Source organism: Strigops habroptila, chromosome 6, assembly GCF_004027225.2.
Source record: "Strigops habroptila isolate Jane chromosome 6, bStrHab1.2.pri, whole genome shotgun sequence".
Classification (NCBI taxonomy): Eukaryota; Metazoa; Chordata; class Aves; order Psittaciformes; family Psittacidae; genus Strigops; species Strigops habroptila.
In genome coordinates this window covers 30,359,579-30,383,470 of record NC_044282.2, presented here as the reverse complement: position 1 = coordinate 30,383,470, position 23,892 = coordinate 30,359,579, and the positions used below count along the sequence as shown (strand labels likewise).

The window sequence follows — 23,892 nt, the reverse complement described above, 5'->3', positions numbered from 1 at the left end:
GTTATATAGTCGTCTGTGTGGTATTGCAAAATGAAAGTTTATGTGTTGACTTAGCAACATATGCTCAAGCTGTTTGTCTGCCTACCCTTAATGTTTTTGTTCCTCTTACTCCTATAGATCTTGTGTTTGAATAGTATTCTGAAAATGTGAGCATGAATAAGTAGTTCTAAGTTTAGATAGTTATCATAATGGGATTATATTTTTTTAATCACAAATTTTAGTCATTATGTCCCATGATTGCTTACTGTGGGATTCCTAATTTTTTATGCATATATACATGTGTGTATATGTATATCTATATAAAAGAAGATACATAGGCAAAACTTATGCTTTTTGTGTTTTAATGTATGCTGAAATAGCTTACAACTCTAAGATGCTTCATAATACTTTGAAAATAGTCATATTTTGTTTAGTAAGGAATCCTAGTGAGTAAGGGTGTAGACAGGGTATATTTTATATTAAATTTTGTACAAAAGCAGTCTGAAAATGAAGCCAAAGTAATATGTAAACATTTTGTAAGTAATCTTTTCCTTTTGTACAAGTATTTTAATACACATGAATTCTTTTGTTACAGTCACTTCGTTGTCGGCCTGGAGCTGTCGGCACCAGTGGTGATTCCTTAAAAACGTACGCAAGGCGAGGCAAAGCTGGAGGCTTGAGACTTTTTAAAGGGAACTCAATTGGCCTCAACATGATGGGAAATAGCAAGAAACTGAGGTACTGCTTTTAGTTTTATGTTTGCTTACTTATTTGATCATTGATACAAATTGATGCTAAATGAACAGAACATGTAGTATATTTGCATTATGTGCTGTGCATTTGAAAAAGCTATGCTGTTCTGTGCTTCTGAGCAGAGATGGAAAACCAGATTGTTAAGGTTTTTGCTCTTCCAAAATGTTAAATAGCACATTACTAAAATAGCAGAAGATTATTAAAATAGAGTTAGAGCATTCACTGGCATACTTGTCAATGCCTTACCAATGTTGTCTGCGTATGCTATTAGTTCCATTATACAGTGCTAACAGGTAGAAAAATATTTCTAACATCCCCATCAAGAATTTCTTCTTTCCATGACTGTGAATTGCCAAGACTAACTCAGTATGCATTTTCTGTTTTCCTTACTGCAAGGTATCATTTGATTTAGGAGTAATGGACTGTTCCTTTAAAGGATTCAGAAATACATGTGCTCCTGCAAAATAGCTTGAGATTGTCACTTGCCTTTAGAGCTGACAGGAACAGTGTTTAAGCATTCAGTTCTGTGCTTGCTTGTTACTGCTGTCCCTAGCTTGTAACAGACTAATCTCTTTATTTATTATGTAATAAAAAGTGGTACATTCGTGTAATTTTCACTGGGAGTGTTTCATATTGCTAAAGTGCACTCAATTTGATTACCTTTACAGGAAGGAAAAGTTCGTAAGATAGCTGTAGCTGGGCCAGTTATTGGTTAATGGGGCTGTCTTATCACAGAATCACTTGAGAAGATAAATCCTTGAAGTCCTGTGCGATGTGTCCCCTCTCCTGCTGTTGTGATCTTTGAGCCAGAGGTACAGGGAAGAAATTCAGAATTTCCAGTCTGGACTGGGTGGTCCATCAGTTGCTGGATGAAGTACAAGATGATCAGATACTTGAGATTCGTGAGCTGTTCATGATGATTTTTATCACGAAGTTGAAATATCTTTTTTTTCTACTTTGTCTGTGGCATAAGGGTTAAAAACTCTTCAGATCGATGGGGCTTGACTCAAATTATTATTACTGTAGTACAGTATTCCCTAAAATTCAGGAAATGAGTGATAGGAAGAAGAGATATGCAAGGACAGTGAGAAGAAATTTTTCTTGTACATTTACACTTGAATGTACAAAAATTTAAACCAACCCCCAAATTATCATCCATTATCTAGTTAAGCAAGTCCAGTATGAAACTAACTTAACCCTCGTAGTTTTGTTGTTTGGGGTTTTTTTAATCAGTCGTACTTTAGATTGCTTTTTTCTTTGCTGGTTTTTAATAACTTGTATCAAAATTTCTCTCATTATTAAGTGCCTTTTAGGTTTTTTGTTTTGTAATATTTTGTAAAAAAAGTTACTTAATGAACAGAAGAATTAATGTAGTCTGTGTTCCTGAAATACCAGTGCAAGATTACTCTGTACTTTGCCTTTTGAATCTGTGGTGTCAGGAAGTTCCTAGGATCACCTGATAGAATGTGATAGTGTAACCTTTTTTTCCTTGGAGCCTAGACTTCAAATGATGCTGTGGTTTCTGAGATCATGTCAAGGAGAGATGTATACTGTTAATATATTGTAAGGTCTTTGAGACTTCTAGAACACTTGTTCTTTCAAGGAGCTTTCTGACCATTATATCACCCTGGTTTTGTTGTTGTATGTTAACTTTCTTGAAACTGTGCTGAAACTTGCAAACCCAGATTTCAGTTTGGGTATGCCTATTTTGCAACTTGCTAGGACTTGATTAAATTTTCTGGTGATTCTGTCTGTACTGGGTATGTTGTATTCAAAGAACAGGATTATAGAGCAGATTGTATTTTACGGCTGTCCTACTTGGAAGCATATCTGACACCATATGAACTATTTAAGTGTGCCATCTAGAACAGTTGACTTTGATTCAAATGTGGTCACCCAGCAGGCTGTGATATTCTATTCCAGTAGCTGCTGGAGTTTCTAACTACTTGAGTGTGAGGCAGAAGGCAGAGTGCTGTCTAACAGTTTTTTGTCTGCAGGGGCACAAGACTTAAGAGTTTCCCAATCATCATAGCTTGGCAAAGCTCAGATTCAACAAATAAAATGATAAAAAACGGGATAGGTGTGTTTATAGACTTAGTTGCTTGTTTAAACCCCTTAAGTCTCAAGCATTTGAGAAGGCATTCTTGCACTCTGCTTGTGTTTTCTTTTCTAAGAAAATGTCTCTTTCAAAGACATTAGAGTGGAAGCCAGAGAGGATTTCAGATACCATGAAGTATTTAGGGCAAGTAGCTGTCAAATTTTTGTTTCTCAGGTGACAACATTAAACAGAAAGTTCACTGCGAATTAGTCTGGATGATGACTGACCAGCTGCGGTTGCATAGTCTTGACTTAGAAGCAATGTAGGATAAGTGTGTTTACTTTCAAGAGGTTGGTATGAGAATTGGATGCTATTCGTTTAGTTTTGAGGAAATTGAACTCAGAACATTTAACTCAGAATTTTTATGATGTTTCTAAACTTCGTATTCTAGGAAAGAGTTTTACCGTTTGGTTGGTTTTGATAATCTTGTTCTGTTACATTCATGGTAATGTTATGTCAGATCATAACAGTCATCTTATGACCAGTCAGAAATACTCTGAAAGCTCTAATATTGACTTATGATACTCAATATAAGGCTCCCAAAACAGTTTGTACTGGTAAACTGAAAAAAAAAAAAAAAAAAAAAAAATCAACAGGCAAGCTAGAAGTTTGTTCACTTTATCTTTTGGGGGACTGTAAGGGAAGGATTAGGAATTGGTTGTCAGCTTTTAGGGGAATTTTGGTACTTAAATATTTTTCATTGTTCATAACAGAACAAAAGCAAAACTTCTGCTGAATAATATTTCTGAGAAATATTAGTAAGAGTGTTTTTTCACATTATTTAGTGCAAATATAATTTCCAAGCAATTTTACAAGCAAAATTTAAACATTGTATTTCCATAATTTGAAACATTATCAACATGCTCTCTGTAAAAAGTTGCCTGCTTTCTGAACATTTCAAATATGGTATTGTGTGTCTGGTCACAGAAGTGTGGGGGATGATTTTTAGTGTCTAATAATCTTCCACCAAGTACTATATTATTGATCTACCATATCTTTGTATCAGGTTTTACTAGAGAGGATAATGGTAAGTAATCTTCTCTCCAGAATTGTTTTACATAGTAATCAGGTTAAAATGTCAAAAGGCAAGAAATGAAGAAACCAGAGAAATTATAAAAACGACTAGTGAATATGCTGTCTCTCTGCATAGTCCTCCTCAGATATTTGAGGACCCAAGAATCCCTCGTTTCTTTCTTTTTGAGATGTCTTGTGTTGTTTCAGTTATGAGCCATCTTACAGCCATACATTTGCTGTGTTTTCTTTCTGTTTTGAGTAACTAGATGAGGGAAGTTCCAGAATGTGCAATCTGTTCACGTTATGCCCTTTGTCATATTAAAGAAGTTAATACTATGTCTTAATAAAATGAGATATGGAAATATAAATTATAATTTTATTAATTGTATTAGCCACATATAAAGTATGAATAAAATTATATATAACATACAATATATATTTTATATAATCTATAAAATATGCATTATATATAATTTTATTAATTCTATATAGGTAATAATTAAAAAAAGCAATGTCTTTTTGCAGTGACAGGAGGAAAAAGAGAGCTGGTTCACAGTGTATTAGATGGTGGTAAAATTTTAAAAAATCTTTACCTTTTCTTCTGGGGGATGGAAAAAAATCAACACTGAATTGTATGTATTCTTATTTGTCTGTTTTGGTCTAGGATTGAATGTTTTTATGCCTGTCAAAGGACCCTAAGAAGTTGAATTACTGATTCAGAAATGCTTTGTTGATACTTGGTTTTGTATGGCTATTGTTGTAAAAGCAGGACACCAAAATTTTTAGTTAAGACAATGTACAAATACACCAGAGTCCTCTTGTCTTTCTGAAACCATTTTTCTGTATGTTTGCAGTGAAAATGCTCAGAACATGTCTTGTCCTGTAACTGTGGTACATGGTAGACGTTTTCACCATGCGCATGCACAGACAGCAGTAGTAAAAACGGCGGCCCAAAGGTAAGGCTAAGTACATTTGTTTCTCCAGATGTTCCCAGTGTAAAAAGTCCTTTCTGGTTTTGCATGTGATGATTTTCCTTATGCTATGAAGTGTTTTAAGGAAACGAGTAATTACATGGTGCGTTCTTGATCATGAGCTTTGATCTTAATTACTAAAGTTTCGTAAGACTTACCATTTAGGAATTACTATTATTTAATCTTAGAATCTACTAATTTTAAAGCACACTGTGGCACATATTCAGTAGGAGAGCACCTGCTGATGTAAATACGTTTCAAAAATACTTTGAAATGGACAGACGTAGTAGGCAGTAGAAATTCACATAACTGACAACATGATCTTCAAATACTAATTCACAGCAACTCCAGTTTGTACAAGATCCATCTGAAGATTAAGTTACAGATCTGTTGACCATATGTAGTGTGTAAATACAGCGTAAAACATATAAACTGGCACATCTAACAGAAGCAAGGTTTTTCGTTTATATAAATAGTTGTTAGAATGAAATGACTGGGGAATCTTATTTTTGACAGGCTTTTCACACTCAATGTGAGTCAAAAATATATGAGCATTAGCTTTAAGGAATTTTCTTTCAAATTTTGTCCATTCAGAGCTCTCTTTATGAATTTCCTGGATTTCTACCAGGCCTTGAGTGCTTGATCGTTTCAGCATTTCGTAGCCCCCTCTTCTGCCCTTTTTTTTCCTCTCTGCTTTTTTAGTGTAGATTTTTGAGGTGGTAGGATCATATGTAGGCATTATCCTCTTTTTCATCCCACTTCTCTCACTTTGATTTGCTATCTTCAGAAAAACAAAGCCCATATACTAATTTGGATGAAGTGATCCAAACATGTATTAGGGTAGTCTGGCATTGAAGAAACAGACTGAAAAATGGATGTTGCAGTCCTGTCCCTGAGGAGCTACACCATTGTTGCCTCCTTCTATTTCAAACTGTACTGTCATCTGTAAATGGAAAATACAATGTACATTTTCTTCCCCTTAGTAATAGCAGATGCAGTAGTAGGGATCTCCCTGTTCTTTACATTTCTTGCCATCATTGCAAGGCAGAGATGACTAAGGAGGATTCTCAGAGCTTTTCCCACAAATTAAACTGAAAGACGAAGTTTATCTTGCCAGTGTAGTTTGGCCTGAACCAGCTGTGCTCTTTTCTTCTTACCTACAGTCCTTTTCAGAATATTTTTGTTCAGTGTTGATTGAGGAAAGCATGGGGCATCTCTAAGCATTCATACTCTTTTTTTAATTTGGTAGTTCTAAGGGATAAAATCTTGATCTGTAATGCTAATTAAAATGATTTGAAGTGAGCAAAATAATGTGAGACTGCTCTTTACTGCATCTCTGAATGTTGACCCTAATAGTGTATTTGATTAAGTTGTGTTGTGAGATGGTTCTTTGAAACAGCCGATCAACATGAATGCATCTTGTGTAGTTAAGTGCCGTAGGCTTTTTCAGCAAGAGAGTCTGCTCTAGAGAGTCTTAATCTTGAGGGTATGCTAGACTTGCCTGCTTGCCTGTCTCGCCTATGGGACTTGCTTCTTTGTAAGCCTACAATGTAATGTGCAAAAGAAACCCAGAAGTAGCAACTCCATGTGACATGCAGATGGAAAACTAATGCATAATATAGGTAAGCTGAATATTGCATGAAGTAATTGGATGTTAGTCATCCTGAATATTTCTAAATATGTGTTCTTTTAGGGTTGTTACTGTAGTTCATTTACATTAACAACAGACAATTAACTAAGAATATTTTTGGCGTTTCAAAGGCAGGAAATAGTCATAACACTTCCAAGCAATGCTTTGCTACTGGAGGATATCAGAACCAGCATGATCTAATTGGCTGAGAGTGAGCTTTACAGGGGAACTGTGCAAAGGGTATTTAATTCCAGTGTCTTTTGCCAGTTGACTACTTGTTAAAGACTTCTAAATCTGTTTGAGGTAGAGGTTTGAAAATTAATAGAACATGGTCGCCTTTAATACTGTTGGGTTTGGTGGGTTTTTTTTTTTAATTAAAAAAGAAGGGGGATCTCAAGGCTACTTGGTATGGAAAATGTAGATTAATTAATGAGAAGACAGTAGTTGTTAGGAAAAAAATAAGTAAAATAGGACTATTGAAAACTGTTCATAATACAAAATTCTAGTGTATATAAAGTGGATATGTTTTTTTTGGTTGTACAGTTTTAGTTATGCATGGGTTTTTTAATCTTTTTTTGCTAGTTTTTGCCTACATTAGGCAATAGTGAGTTTAAAAGTAAATTCTGGTGATGTCTTCTCAGAAAGGAGTTTATGCAGGAAATGTGGGATGCAAACCATGAGCAAAATTTTAGGTATATTTCAAGATAAATAACATTAGACAATTAGACACAAGACAAAGTAAAGCTGGTAGCATGGAAATTGAGTTCTAAGGTGTTGGGTTTTGTTTCCTATACAAATTTACAAGCAACACAAAGATGTGTTCTTTTACATTGATTGCATTTATAAAGTTGTTTTATGGAATGGTAATCAGAAACAACACGGGGAAAATAGTTTTAACTAACCTAATATATTGTTCCTAAACCTGTAGTGGATTATTAAATGGGTAACTGAAAATAAAACCATGATTAAATTAGTTCTGAGCAGATTGACTCTCTGGCACTGCCGTTACAGATTCTGTTATTTATACTGGGTTCTTTGTGTGGGGATGGTGTCACACGGGGCAAACTAATTATGAAACTCAGTTGTAATCTCTATCAAGTTGAATTTGGAGCCTGTGATATGTCCTGTGTTTCTCAGCTCTTTCTCCAACTTTTTTGCACATGCATGTTAATTACTAAATTTTGTCTGAGTATCTGTTGTACTCATATGTAAAATATAAACTTCCAGTAAACAAAATCTGGCATTTCAAAATAATACTTTGATAAATATTATTCATGGTTTTCTAATGCAATCTGGGGGTGACATTTAAATTTGTTCACTTCTGATACAACAGATTTTCAGATATGGCTTAGCCTAGTGTTGTAGTTGGTTCAAACTATTTTGCTTCATTTAATGGGTGCACAGTTTTTTCTTATGCTGCTGACTTACTGTTCTCTAAGACTTGGCACTGGAATAGCATGTGTGTACAGCACGTTTAAGACATCTTATACATGAGCTGCATGAAGCAATTTGTAGGGACACTGCTTGTTATAATTCCTGGATCTGTCCAGGATTCTCATTTCTTAAAGTTTCTGAGATAGAAAAGTGAGAATTTTTTCAAATGCATTATATTAATGTGGGATTTTAAAATGAGCAAGTGAGGCATCTAATGTAATGAAAATGTACAGTATTGGGCATTCTGAAATTTTTTCCTGTCTTTAAGTTTTCTTAGTATTAAAATTTACAGTTCTTAACAGTGTGACTCTTTACAGCACCTGTAAACAGTTAATCCAAGTTACATATTAACTGTGCCAAGGATACAGAGATACTGGATCTGGCTCCATCTGGACATGGTTTGGATCAGAGTGGATTTATAAACTCAGATGTGACCTGCAAAAAACACAAGTGTTTATTGTTTGTAAAGGCTAGCTCCAGTTGGAAGCAATTTTTTGCCATTTTCATGCAGCATTGGCTGATCACCCTCATCTCAATCGAAGTTGCAGTGGTCACATTCAGTTTTGAATTCCTTTTACTCTCTTCCCAGAGCACTGTGGAAATTAAATATGGTTTTCTACTGCACTCTGTAGGATTATCAGGATTACCTTCTTACCTGGTCTGCTTTCAGTCCTGCTGTTCCTTTGGGTAACAAAGAGTTTGCCCTATTCTTGTGAGTGTTCTGTTTGTGAAAAGGAAAGGAGAATGAGTTTATGTTACACTGTAATATCATTACGTTGTTTAATTTGACTGCAGTAAAACAGCAAACAGTTTGAATTTGTTCTCTTTTAGAATACTCTAAGTGTAACGCATATATGACAGAAGTTTGTTAGGTTTTTGATATTTGGGAGGAACAGCCATATAGGTTAAAAGCTTACAGCATTCCATATTGCGAGTTTTGAAAAGGCAGGAGAGATAACAACAGTGTTCTCAAGTTGCCTTTGTGCTGTGCTTAGTTAGATCTATTTTTGTCTCGGGCTTGGTATACAAAGGACCTGAGTTGTGAGTATCAGCTCTGTGCACTGATGTTAATGGAGGCACTTCTGAAACTAGTAGCCCTAATTCTTAAATATATTTGGAGAGTCTTCTTAGCCAAAACCTCGGGAGGAGGCTGGTTGCTTCTGTTTATCCTTCTCTATGCACTATCTGATTGCATGTAGTCTCCTAACTGTTTAAGTAGTGCTTTCTGGATTTATTTTTTTTTTCCTCTCAATTTAAACACTTAAATATTTTTTGAGTAGTTGGAAGCAAGTTGTTATGTAAATTTGTTTTATCGTGATTCGCATGGCAATCGGGTTGAAAATGAGGCTTGAGCTTAATTCATGTATTAGGATTCTGTCATGTCAGGTTCTACACTGCAGTAGATTATGTGAGATTGCCAGGTTGAGTTTAGAATTAATCAAATTTTACATGTTGAAAAAGAGGAAAGACATTGTAGTATTTGAACCATTGCTGTCTGTGAAGTAACATTTGGTTTTGTGTTTATAATTACTGTTACAAAAATGCTATGAAAAATAATAATGCTCATTTGAACACTAGTCCAGTGAGTGTAAGAGACAATGAAACAGTTATAGTTTATGTTGAATAACTTTTGAATTTAGTGATGTGCAAAACATGTGGGGCTTTGCATCTTATGTTTTTTTTTCTTTTTTCATATTTTAAGCAATCTGGATCGAAAGGAAAGGTAAGCTTACTGTTGATGAAATGAGCATGGCAATGAGCATGAAGAAAATTAACTGATTGAGTGCTTTATCAATTGTAGTTAAAGAATATTCAATCCAATCGATCATATCTGCTCATGTGTGATAGGGGTTGGTCGGTTTTGGTTGGTTTTTGTGATTCACTTACTCCTTCTTACCAAAAAAGGATCTTTACATCCATCTCTAGATGCTGTGTTGACGTGAGCTTTGAGTACATTTGTACTGGTAATGTACCTATTTACTTAGCCAGTGTGAAAATAGATAAATTTAAACTTTCTCCAGAATTTAAGAATTTGCAGCTAATTCTTTTCATAGAGTAGCAAACTTTGTGCAATAGAATGGTTCTGAAGCGTATCTCAGTAGGGTGTTTAACAGCTTTCACTCTCATCTCAGCTTGGTTTGAATAGCATTAAAGGTTTTTATTGCATTACTGTGTACCTTCTGTTCATGAAGTGTATGTGTTAAAGCAGTTAACAGAAAATGTATAGCAAAACCAGGCATACTGGTTTTTCGTTGCTCATTTCAGGCTCATTTCTCACACATTTTGCATCTGTTTTATTGCTGTTAATATTTCATTAGCAATATGAAATACATTTGGTTTTCTTCCTATATAGTTTCAACTTACATATTAGTGGAAATGTTTTGTTGGTAGTAATGAATTCATTGAAGTTTTGTAAATATCGTGTCTATGTAGGTGGTTTTGATAGTATGTGCTAGGTATCATGTTGAATTGTTTAAACAGTGTATATAATGTTTAACCAATAAGGATATAAATAATGCAGAAATATCGTGTAGATCTATTCTTTGTGAATTCAGGATTTTCTAGATTAAGTAGTAAAATCGAGCCTTTTTGTTTTGCTGCCTTTTGTTATTTCTTAAAAGAAATCTCAGAGATACTCACCAGTTAGTGTTAGCCCTCTAAGAAGGGATTTGATTGTGTTTTTGCTGCCTGGGCTTTGAGTTTATGTATTTTTTCCTGTTCTAACTTGTGCTGCATTTATGTTATTAGTTAGCCATTCAGCAGTTAATGTTTTTAATTTGGCACTGTATGTCATGAAAGAATAGGGTTGAGTTCCATGCTGGTGATCTTAATTTTCCCTTGGGGACACCTGTTGCTTTTTAATCCAGTACTACTGGAGATGTTCTTTTTTGCCCTTCCCTTCTTTTTGTTGCTGTCCTAGCAGGGGAAGGTGATTTAGGCAGAAGGTCCTAAATTTAGTTTTAATCATTGCCATCATGATAAGTGCAACTGCAACTCCTGACTTTCTGGGCCAGATGGGGCTACTGACCTTTGTACTAAAACCCCAAATCCCTGTGCTGCCGCTTCTCTCTTTCAGCTTTTGACTGTTGTACTCTGCTTTTCTTATAAGACATGCTGAAGGAAAATCTCACCTCAGCAGCTTGGTGGTTCCTATCTTACCATGCTTTACTCTGTTTTTGTGTAATAATGGGGAAACCAGCAGCTTGCCTGTGGTGGTATACTTCCAAATAGTAGCATACAGAGGCAGAGTGAATATACAGAGGAAAGCTGAATAAGGCAGCCTCTCGCAAATCGATGTGGTTCATACCAGATTGTGGGTAGTTTTGAAAGCTCTGATCTAAGACAGCATTGTATCCTAAGTTCCCAGATGCAGTTTTTTCTTTACATTTACTCTTCTCTGACATATACAGAAGTTATCATCCCTCTGTGTCGTGTTCACCACCCCTCAGCCCTTTGGCTGGAGAGTGTCACAGAGATCTGTCTACCAGCCCAATGTGAAGATAATTAAAGTCCAATTCCATCAGCATAGGAATAAGGCAATAATTTTCAATATGTGCTGAAGATACTAAATCAGTGACACTATTCTATCTGGGCAAAACATGTTTAATGGAGAATGCCATACCACTTAGCTGTTAAGATGTGTCAAAAGTTCAGGATTCTCCACAGTTCAGACTACCTCAGTATTTTTGTCATGTCTGCTGGAGAAAGAGCCTGACCTGTCTTAGTACTGTAATTAATGTTTTGCTGTTTGATGCTTTGCTACTTCTTGAGATTGCTTTTATCAAATACTGGTCTACCTCCCTTGTACTTAAGGTATTAAAATCAGAACTGCTTATAATGGATGAGGTGCCTACAATGATTTAATCTCAGAGCATGAAGCCTTGTTCTTCAAGCAGAATCTAGATCTCCTAAATATTTCTGGGAAACCTAACAGGCAAAAAAAAAAAAAAAAAAAAAAAAAATTTTATATTTTTAATATTTGGTAGGATGGTAGGAGCAGCGACCAGTACTGTATTTCTTGGGGTTTTTTCTGTTAAACACAGTATGTAGATAGTCTTGCATCTTAATCTGTTCGGCTATTCTATCCCTCATTTATTTATTTTGAAATGGGAGACTCTAAGTTAGGATTTAACGGCATGAAGGCATTTGTTTTGAAGTGCTGTATGTTTTTTTAATCTCTGATAAGATTTTTTTTTTCTTTTCTAAATAGTTCTTTTAAAAATAGGTATCATGTTTGATTTAAGAAAAAACAACTAGAGTTTCCATTCCATCCTGTTTGTGCACTCGCACGCAATTAAACCACTCAGTGTACGAAGTACTTAGTAAAGTAGAGAAGGTATTAATGGATCTGCAGCTGTTCAAATGTCAATGAACATTGTGCTGAGAGGGGAGCCTTCATTTTGTCATCTGTAAGAACTTTGTGGTGCTGGACTCTGCTCTGAGTTCTTTTGTTTGTGTGTGGGTTTTTCAGGAAAGGAAACTAGTAGGAGGCACTTCAAGTTGCTCCCCTTTTGTGGGAGGGCTGTCCCTATCTCCAAGAAAGCATTTTTTTCAGGTTAAATCTCCAATTAAGTAATGTTAAAAATTGTCTTTGCTTTTGTTTCTACCTCAGAGCAAATTCAAACCTGATGTTGAATTGCTGACCAAGTTAAACTGTGTTGGAAAGGCTCCGTTGACTTGGAGGTGGTTTTTGTAACTTAGATTTGGGTGTTACTGGTTCATTGCGAGCATACGAGTAAAAGCATATTGTGGGAGAAGAAATATACTCATTTTATGTTAGCACTTGTGTATTCTTGCAAGTGTTTGGCCATTTAGTAAATATCAATATCAGTCTATACTGATAACACAAAATTTAGAGAAGGGTAAATAACGCTACCGTATTCTGATTTATTGTCAAAAAATTCTTTAGCGATATATGGTAAGCAAATTATCATCTTAAAACAATAAATACATGTTGCGTGTTAAAAATGTAGTACAAACCTGTACGATTTTTAGAAGAAAAATAATAACTTAAAAATGTCCAGAGGCCTTCAATTGTCAAACTAATTTTTAAGATATTTTAGTATTCTAAATTTCCATATTGTTTTCATTGCTTTCAATTAAATGTCAAATAGTTGCAATATTTTTTATCTTAAATATTGATGAAATGTCTATTTAAAATGTTTTACAGAAAATACTTTTTCAAACAGTGGTTATGTTCAAAACAAGACTTAATGTTATTAAATACTACTGGGAGATAGTGATAACATGTCAGAAAACAGCTCATAGATCCTTACTGCAAAGTTTATATTTTTTTTAAATCTCCTATAATGGTGTTAGAGGGTTTTTTCTACCCTTTAGAATGTCATTATCATTGGTTTTGATAGTAATAGCTTCTCGCTATGTAGGGATTAATCTGAGTTCTGCCTTATATTTCCACCAATTGTGCCTTTAACGTAATCCCTTGTGATTAATCTTTTAAAGAAAATCTTCCAAAAAGTCATACACTTTTTGAACAAATATTCGTATTAAGCCTCTGATTTTGGTTCAGGTTTTTGTGTGTGCAGACGTTTAAAAAAAAAAAATTTTGGGGAGCAGGATTGCTTCAGAAACACATTTGACACAATCAGTAACAAATAAACTACTTAATCTGTCATCTGTGATGTGTTTGTGGGCACTCAGGGTTAAGTACTGTGAGGTCTCTACATTCTGTGTTGCAATCCAACCACGCTTTCTCAATCCTTCTTTCTGCCGGAGTCTTCCTTCACGCTGCAGCCTCACAAGACAGTAAAACTTGTTTGTGTTTAGGTAAGCAGTATCCCAAAAGGTGTTGTAGATTAATCTTGTTCCAAAGAACAGGGAGAACCCTGAGAAATACTACCTAGGAATGCAGAAAATTCAAAGGCTTTATAATTTGATGTATTGGGAAATGCTGTGCTGAAAGAAATAAAAACTTATGCCTACTGCTGAATTTTGCTTCAGTCAGAGCCAAATTTTTGTCAGGTGGGTCATCAAAATTTAGCTGTTGGTTTGAGATGTTACTGTCTACAGCTGTTTGCTTTACCCCCTTGTTGTTGATTAATGCGCTTGTAAATCAGAAATAGCAGTATGGGATGTGTGTGACCCATTTGCAGCCCATTGTTGTGGCTTAACTTGCCGGTAAAAACAGTTTCTGCTGAAGTTGTTGGCAAGGCCTCCTGTGTTTCAGGTGTGTGCCATCTTCTGTTACAACAGGAACCATAATGTTCAGCTGCAGAGCAGGGTAAGAGAGCTGAGAAAGAGAGCTGCCACAAACAGTAACTGAGATGCAGTAAGCTTCAGGAGCCTTAATTTGGTAGCAGCCAGTTTGACACACTTGTTTGTAAACTTAAAATATCTTTCAGAAGACTCAAAAAATCTTACTATAATGCTTTATATTGCATTAATTTGCACAAAAAATGTGGTATGTGTATTATGCAAATTATACCAACAAAACTTTTTATCATCCACTAGTTTGTCTATATTGTTAAATTTTCACAAAAAATATATAGGAACTATCTCTTCTCCCATGTTCTTTTGCATTTTTGTCCACAACATTTTTTGACGTCAGATCTCTTTCCTCTGTTTTGCATCTTCTCTTCCTGTTTTTTAAATTGTGGAACTTGTGGAATCCACTTTAGTATTAAAATAATAGTTGTTTCTATTTTTGGTTTTTGAAAGTATCTGTCTTGTACTTAATGAGAGGAGGAGATGCAGGCTTCAATCTTTGAAGACTTGGGTCTGAAAGTGGGAGTTTCTTGAACTATTGATTACGATCAAAGGGGATTTAGATCAGAAACACTTCTAAGACCTTTACAGTAGCTATTCCTAAGGTTCTGGTAATACTTAAATATATGAATAGCGTGTAAGAGGAGAAGTTATTTATTTGCAGCTTTCAAGATACATTTCAGGTTTGTTTTGTCCTTGTATAATTATTGCTGAGTTTTAATGGTGTCTGTCAAAAGAACAACTGTCTACCTAATTCATTTTCCAGAAAAGAATACCCCCCTCAGCTTCAGAAAGTAGAAGCAGACCACATTAGGTTACCACGGTCTCAAGGAGTGGGTAAGTTATGTTTAGAGTTCTCATTTCTTTAAAGTAGGATAATTTTTTTAATACCTGCTTTGAGAGTGTGTGTTGGCAAACTTTGTGTAACCTTTAGTATATCTGTTTATATCCTTATATCATGTTATTCTAGATTTACACAATTTTGTGCATGAAGGAGGATTTTGCCCTTTTTGACTGATTTCTGCAACCTATTCAGTCATGTTATAAGGAATTTTAAATTAGGCTTCAGTTATTTTAGAAACCACTAAATTGGGAAATTCAGAATCAAAGAATTGTTGGAGATGGAACAGATCTCTGGAGATCATCTAATGTGAGCCCAAGCCCCCAGCTTGTTCTTGAATTATGGACAAGGAACTCCTGTAGCACTGTTAGTATATACAAAATGTACCATTCTTGGTTAATAACGCCTGGTATCAAGTATATGCATGCACTGAGGTAGTGAATAGAAGAGTCAGCATCAGCACTGCTCTGTGCCTCTGCTGGAATATGCTCTTGTATCATTGGTTGGGGACCGTTGATGGAGAGACAAGGGAGAAAATACCATTTGCTTTGAGGTGTGAAAATTGTGAAATTGGAATAGAAAAATCGCTGTGTTTGGTTGAGCTTTGTCAGTACGGGTACAGATAGAGTCTGCAAACCTGCTGTTCAGCTGCTTTAGCCGTCTGCATTGGCTAGTTACGCTTCTGTGCCTTTTCAGGTTAATGTTAAGTAGAAAATCGCACTCTGTACATTAATTCATGGGCATCTGTGTTTCTCTACTCTTCCAGTATTTAAATGAATGCCCCAATATAAAACAGAATACGGCAGTATAGTTCACTGTACTGCTGAGTCTTTGTGTTGAAGGAATAAATCCTAATTGCACAGAACATTTCCAATTATTCTAAGTGCATTCACCAGCAGTCATTTAGTGAAAATTACCACCAGCATAATCCAGCAGATCCCCTCCTGCTTTCAGTAGCAGATGCTCCATTCTCATTGTAGTGAAGTTAGTGTAGATTTTAAAGTCCAAAGTCTCCTCCAAAGATACTAGGCTACAAATTGTCACCGAGAGAAACTGAAATAGTATTAATAAACCAACATTACTTCAGGGATTTTTTTTTTTTTATTCATACAACAAAATCACGAGACACTTAAAGCAGTGTAGTTTGTTGGATGTTTAAAAATGTGTTTATGTTTAGTTCAAGTTAGTGTATGTGAAAAATTAAGTTGATCATAATTTTAACAGCATATGAATAAGTATTTCTTGTTAACATTTTTGCTTTTTTTTTTTCCCTCCTAGACAGTATAATGGAAAACAGAGAAGAGTCAGAATCGGAATCAGAATCTGAAATTAAGAGAAAGGTGCAACAGAAACGTCACTGCAATTCATATCAATCTGACTTGACTCTATCTTCTGCTACAAAAAAATGCTTAACTCAGTTAAAGGTGGGTTAGATTTTAAAAACATGTAAACTTCTGATTAACTTTGGAAGTTGATGCATATTTTAAAAACAGGCATTTGGTTGTAAAATAATGTTCTAAAAATCCTTAATGTTGGGAGAAAGTTTTACATAATTAAAGATGTTGTTATGATGGAGATATTTAATTGCTTATATTGATACTAGCTATGAAATATTTATTTTCTGGTTTTAAACAAACATGCTGCACTGGAAAGCAAAAGAACCTGTGTTTAAATTGATTGGCTGATTTGTAAACCAGAAACTGATAATTTGGGTTTGCTGTCTGTGAATAGAGGGGTGATTTTACTCTTTGACACATGTTGGTATCTTTGGCGTTTTTAGTGTCAAGATTTTTTGTACTGATAACAATAGAGGTACTGCAAAGATGCAGGTACTTCTTCCTAAGTTGCTTTCCTTTCCAGTGAAACCAGCACAGATATCCAAATGGCATTCTCTGACCTGGATGCAGCCAACCAGGATGTTTTGTCTGGAACTTTTTTGAACATCAGCTGTTGGATATTTTGGGAATTCCTATAAGGCTTTCTGTATTTGTTACCATTTTCCCAGGTTGCAGTGGAAGATTCATAATGCCTACGTACAGGTCACACTGTATGTCTATGAAAGCAAAGCTTCCTGCAAGGAGATCTTGGTTAAAAAAAAAAGTAGATCTTTGATTATTGTATATAATCAGCTTGTGTTTGCTCGTGTGTATTAGAAACTAAGTCTGACTGTATTTCTTTTTTAAGATGAAACACTTGGTGGTACTCTTATGCATTTCCATTGCATATTTAGTTAATTAATATGATGTTGTTTGGAAATTTTAATAGCTGAAGTTTTGATCTTAAACCACGACAGTATGATATCTATATAGGTATGATCTGTATAAGCTAAGTGATGAAGTAACAAAGCAGTTAAAAACAAAAGACATTATAGTTCTGTGGGGTTTGTATTAAGCATTACATTGATAACTTCATTTATGTTTGTTTAAAAAAGTAAGATATTCAGTGCAGCCTACCTTATGTTCTATCCAGTAAGAGACAAAAGAAGAAAACAATCTTCTAGATTGAAATGATAATTGAAGAAAACAATTTAAAAATAAATGGAGCCTTGATTAAAAAAAAAAAAGAAAAAGAAAAAACAATTTAAAAACAAAACCGTCTGAAGATCTAACAAATGTCATCTTTATGTCTTCCTTACAATTTACGTGAATTAGCATGAGAGGAAGGAGAGCAGCCTCATCGTTCGTTGGCTGGATTTTGATCAGCGTAGATCATTTGCAGTAACTCCTAGCTCTAACTTGAAGACTGTTTACATGTTGGAGCAAGGTGTGCTTTGAACACATTCCTTCCTTTTGCAAGGCCAGAACTACTTCCTTGATGGTATACATGTGGAAAATGAGGCCACAGCTGCATGTACAAGCATCAGCAGCTTCGTGTCCTTGAGCTAGATTACATGTAGTTGACCACATTGCTACAAGCAGCTGTTCTCTGTCTCCCTGATAAAAAAGTGTCAGACTAGATTACGTTGTTCCAGGGGCATGATTTAATTTTCAAAGCCATCAGAAAAACCGCATTTGTAAGCAGTATTTAACAATTACATCTAGTACTTTTTCCCGTGCATATCTTAGAAATCTGTAAAATTGAGAACACCAGCAGTCATGAGTGGAAACCAGTTACTTTTTCTCAGACCCTAGAGCTGAGTGCATGTGGTAATACTGTCAAGCAGTAAGCTTAAGAAAAGCAACCCCCATATTTTTCACACAATGTATTATGAGATTTTGAGAAGGGATTGATAAAATTTGTGAGGCTATATCATCATTAAAAAGGTTTGTTTCAATTCAATCATTGACTCAGGAAATGTCTAAATTGGTAATTAAATCAAATAAGGAGGATATGTCCTTACTCTGCTGGCTATGCTCCCAGCCATCTACCAATGGCCAGGGCTGAAAGTATAGCACAGGGCTAGATGAATCTTTACTCCAGTCCTATGGGATAGTTATGATCCCATAAGACTGTATAGATTGAGGATACACCTTCTGGATATAAACCAGATCTTGCTGCGACTGAATTCACTAGCACAACTCTTGTTTTTTTTCCTTTTTTAAATGGGTTAAGGGTTTTATCCTTTATTACAGTAAAGAGATTTAATGCAATAATTTATGCATTTGTCAGGAACCGTATGCATTTCCATGAGCTGTGAGTTGTCAAAGTGTGCAGAAGATTGATTGGAGGTTTATGGAACCTCTGAACAATTAGAAAGTGTTAGCTGTGGTTTTGTGCCAGAGGAATTACAAACATAACCAGCTGCTTGTCAGGCAATGTGCAAATGGTTTTCATCTTACTAGGCTATAACAGGTTGCACTTTTTAATTGTTAAAAGTGTACATAATTTTTAAAGGAAGGAGGATTCTCTGCATCATATGTGCTTACTAAACTAAAAGCTGAAAAATAACAAAAGCTTTGGATTCTGAAACTTTTAGATGTAGGGCAGAGTATTTGTATAGGGCATATAGTATTTGTGTTTTACGGGTTTCAGTTTAAAAAAATGCTGTATCAGACAAGTTACATGGCAGACACATTTAGGTAGAACTCATCTGTTTAAGTAGTTAAAGTCTAAAAGAAGAGTATACCCCTCTTAATTAAACACTGCTACCCCTACCATCAAGATGTAGGCTCTCAAACCATGGAAAGGAAGTTGGTTTTAAATTTTGGGTGTGTGGTTGAAGTAGAGGTGTGCATTTATTCTGTACTTAAGATCCTTCAGGTACAATTCGTAGCTTCTGTTGAATATTTTAATGTCTGATTGAAACTCTTCAATGCAGTATCTTTGTGAAAACTACATCCTGTAACTGGGCACCGAGGCACACGACCAGTTTTCATGTTACTTGCTATTTATCCCACCACTCAGGTTTTAAAGGCTGAAGGTCTGATACATTTTATATGCTGGGTTTTTTTGCATCCGTTTTACTATGGTATGTGTAGCTTTTTTAAACTGCAGAAAAAAAATGTACTCCTTATGTGACTTTACGTTTGTTTGGGTTTTTCTGAAATGATTGAAGATCCCACACCTAAGGAAGTCCTGGTTATTGGATAAGTGTTTGTTCATGGCTGGGGGTGATAGCTATGTTTTGAAAAATCGTGCCTTTGCCATGATAGGATACATTGTCCATATTTTCCATTGTGGCCCCTGCTTTGCTCTTGAAAGTTTGGAGAACTCCTTCTCCTCAAGTCCAGTTTTCTTTTCTGAGATCCTGGACTCTAGAGCAGTGTATTTCCTATTTCCACACCCCCTTCCTCCTGGCTTTTTTGCCTTTTTTTTGGGGTTTTGTTTTTTTTTTTCTGTGGAGCAGTGATTTTTCTACATGCTTTGCCAGGTTGTTAGAAGATATCTTGGGAGGACAAATTAACTTCGTGACCTGCTTCTAGTCCTCTTTAGCGTTGCTCTATGGATTCTTAGGTTACTTTATTTTTGTCAAATGAAACTGTTTTTACAGAAATGATGTAACTGGACCTTCTTGCTGGTGGATGTGTGTATCATCTGAACGGTGTGCAACCTTTTACGTATGGAAAGAGAAAAGGCAGGAAGGAAAATCTGAGTTGTCCAGCATTAATAACTTTTAAAAAATTACCACAAATTACATTTGTTCCTGTTAGAACAGTTTTCATTCTCTAAAATGCTAATATGGTGTTATCAGTCTTCATTCTGAACAGAAATTAAATGCAAGATTTCAAAATGGTATCACTGTACTTACCCAGTTACTGATCTTGTGTATGTTTCTCTAGCTTTTGGAACAAATTGATTATTCTACTAATTGCCCAAATTGTGGGCGGGCGAATGAAAATCAGACCAAATGCCGACATTGTGAAAGTGCTTCTCTGCAAAGAGTCTCCAGACAAACTGTGACATTAAGTGAATCTGTGGGACCTTTATCACGTTCTTCAATACATCAGAATTCAACAGGGCAAAAATCTTCAGGTACAGGGTTCAACACAAAGAAGTTTTATAGTTCTGCTGTTGGGAAGGGTCCAACGGATATTCTACTGAGTAATGAAGTTGTAGGACATTCTATGTTGCGACAGAACGGAAAAGTTGGTCTTATAACTGGGACAAAAAATCCTAAAATTACAGGAAGCTTAAGACAGAGGAGTACAAGACCATCTGAACTAAATGATCCAAGTAAGTATCTTTTTATGACTGTAGTCATAAACTGGAAACCCTAAATATTGTATAATAAAGGAACTGTCCTTGCAGGTTTATGTTACTGATTTTGGATGGAATTGTTTTGTGGATGTGTTCTTGGGGAAGTGGGACATACTTTTTTATAATTTCTTTTTCATATACTGAGGTACTTTTTGAGAAAGATCATCATTGAGGAAAACAAAAATTATTTTATGAATCTCGTTTGTTTTAAAAAAGACTTGTACTTTATAAGGTTTAAAAAAGCATTCTTAGCAGAATTCCATCGTTCATTCTCCCAAAGGGACAGTCTTTGAGTATTTATTTTATATTTTTCCCTCTTTCATAACTTGTAAAATGTTAATTTTTGTGCTTTCTCTGTATAAACTCAAATTAATTTATAAGCAGGAAGGAACTGGAATTTGGGAAATTATGTTTCTAGTTCCATGCCTAGTTTACTAGACCATGTTGTGTTACTGATTTGAGTAATCTCATTCATAATTTCTCTTCTCAGTTTCTCTTTAAGTCGTATTATTCGCTGTCAATGCTTGATTGCACCAAGAAATGTATGGCTTTGCTTCTGTGTCTAGAGGCAAATTAATGATATCCATTTCTTGTGTAGTTAGTTGCGAGAAATAAAAAATGAGGGAGAGAGCACCTGCAAGCAGATTCCAAATAAACAGTAGTAAAAGCATAATATAATGATAAATGTGGACTTTTTTTGGCACTGCAGGACAATTACGTAAATTATTTTTAAGCTATTGCTTGAAATTTCTGTTACAGAAAAATGTAGTGGTTGAGAATTTAATATTTTCTGTTTAGTTGTTTTGTCTAGTGATGATGATGATGAGGAGGATAGTGGCAGCACTAGGAGAATGGAAAGCATTTCACCTCGTCCTGCAGATTCAGCCCGCTCCTCCCCAGCTCCTTCTACAGGAAAGGTGGAAGCAGCATTAAAGGAAAACAGTTGTGGAATAGAACAGAGAATAGGTAGTATAACAACAGATACAGAAATTGCAGTCACACTACCAAGAAAAGCAAGAATGAAAGATCAGGTACTATTTAATGCTTTGTTTAAACAAAACAAAAATCAAATCATAAATGGAAAATGTAAAGCCTTGTTTTGCATTGTCAGAAGTTGACTATATTTGAATGCTTTTATTATTTAGTAGCTCATCAAGTAGTATCTCTGCTTACATAATACCGGAAACATAACAAAATATGTTCATTATATTTTTACAAGCGTTCTGACTGATTTTAACATAGACGCTTCTGTGTTGAATGTATACTCTTTGAGACTGGGCAGGGTATCTCTACGAAGCTAAAGGGCCTGCATAGTTTACAGAAGAATGTCAGTACCAGCTGTTGCCTGGTAAGACTTTGGACATACAAAGTTAAACATGAAAAGAGATATTGGGAACAATAGTGGCCCTTTAGAATCAAAATACTTTGACAACTGTCCCAATTAATAGCACTTATTTTTGGGATTTCATTGGGGGACTTTTGTTTTTCAGTTGAGTGCCGCTGCAAGAATTGAATAAACAAAGACAAAAAATGCACCATGAACTTAAGTGCCATCAAAGGGGACACTTTTCACAGTATGTTAAAATCTTACCCACCTCAATAGTGAGCCATTACGAAGAATTCCCTGTGGCAACTGGTGTTAATAGTGCAGATTAAAACCATTTTTGGGTCACCTGTCCAGTTTCACTGTTGTGAGTTTGGTTTAACAAGAGTATTTGATCAGATTTCCACCTGCTGTCTCAAATCCTTTGTGTTTCCTGAGTTAGAATGCTAAAGTAATGATGCCAAAACTTTCATATTATATTGAGATTCAGAAGCCAACATTGTAGTGCTGTAATTGATGCCATTATGGATGTTTATAATGTGGTGTATAGTAGGTCACCACTAGCAATATGAAGCTTTTGAACCTCTAGCCTACAGTAAAGCTTGGATGATAATTAGTTTTGAATTTCAATTACTCTGACTTTATGTGCTGGATTAATTGAAAACGTTGCATTGTGAAGGCACTGGTGTCTAAAACTTCTGAAACCCTCCCAAATGTTTTCATAGAATCATAGAATGATTTCCTGTGTATATCCATATGTTCCTGTTCACTAGTCTTCAAGAACCAGTTGTAAAATTGGAAATTAACTGCATATTGTAGACAAAAATAGGCAAGAGTTTGCTTTGGAAAACTGATTTTTGTTGGGTTTTTTTGGTGCAATTTAACACAAACTTTGTATTGATTCAAGGAAACTACCAAGAATTTCAGCTATGGACTGATATAATAGAAAATATAATAGATAAAATAGAAAAAGCTTTAAGGCTTTAAGAAATTTTGTTCATTTGTGTTTCTCTCAAAATATTCATTCATTCTTTACTGAAGAGGCTGCTTGAATGTAGCACGACATTAATGTTTTCTAGTTTACTGTTTGCCTGTGATTTAGTTTTGAGCTTCTAATAACATTTAGCTAGTCCAGCAGACAAAAATGAAAAGCTGTCTTCAACAAGAGTCTTAGGAAAGTATTTTAGTTACAGGGGTTTAGAATCTGCCTTCTCCACTATAGTTAGATGAAACATCCAAAAGTGTATTTTGAATTGTGGCCAAGGTAGGCCATAGTGATTAGGGACTTCAGCACAGTTGTCAAGATTTAGTCTTAATAGAAATATTGGAGACCTTAAAATGTTTTTCTGTGGGAGTTTAATTGTCTTTTGTAACCCAAAAGAATGTTTATTAATGGACATCTCTATGAAACAATATAAATACCAAAGAAAAGACTAGCTTATAGAAAATCCTTCAAGAAAATAGAGCAATATGAGCAATACAAGAATTACATTAATCTGGCAGCTATCAGCCAGCCTTCTGTCATTTTAATACTTTTTAAAAATATTGTTCTATTGGTAAACAGGAGACTTCATGGAGAGTAGAGCTTCCATCAGTATCTGGAGACTTTCTTGAACTGGAGCCAAACTCAATATTTAGTCTTCTGGCCCTGGAATCTGTCCTAAAAACATCTTAATAGTTGTGTGGAGTCGCTTTAAGGAATTTTTATTGGGCTAATTTATTTAAGTTTCTTGAAGATTGCACTCCTGCTAATGTGATGATGCACTGTACTTCAGTAATTACTCGGTGTTTTCAGTCACCAAAAGCTTGGAGTAATAAAAACTGAAAGAAAAAATAAACCCACCAACATTGTGGTGGTTTTACAGCATTAGGTTTTTTTATGTATATATAAACAAATAAATTATATTAAAAATAACCTTATTTTGTCAGGCTGCAGAGTGTTTCAAAATGACAAAAACTAAATTGGTTTTGGCAATTTTAGAAGCG

At 35.1% G+C, this 23,892-nt stretch overlaps 1 protein-coding gene across 4 annotated transcripts in view; it reads left to right on the top strand.

Annotated features, from left to right (window-relative positions):
• SENP6 (SUMO specific peptidase 6) overlaps positions 1-23,892 on the top strand; it is a 77,497-nt gene that overhangs the window by 26,155 nt on the left and 27,450 nt on the right. For 2 of the 4 annotated variants that reach the window (XM_030489720.1, XM_030489722.1), the window contains 7 exons: positions 575-717; positions 4,699-4,800; positions 9,582-9,602; positions 14,871-14,941; positions 16,224-16,369; positions 20,165-20,558; positions 21,381-21,613. In XM_030489720.1, coding sequence (XP_030345580.1) covers positions 575-717; positions 4,699-4,800; positions 9,582-9,602; positions 14,871-14,941; positions 16,224-16,369; positions 20,165-20,558; positions 21,381-21,613 — 1,110 coding nt within the window. The remainder of the gene's footprint in view (positions 1-574; positions 718-4,698; positions 4,801-9,581; positions 9,603-14,870; positions 14,942-16,223; positions 16,370-20,164; positions 20,559-21,380; positions 21,614-23,892) is intronic. The other 2 variants (XM_030489721.1, XM_030489723.1) reach the window with 1 other exon arrangement.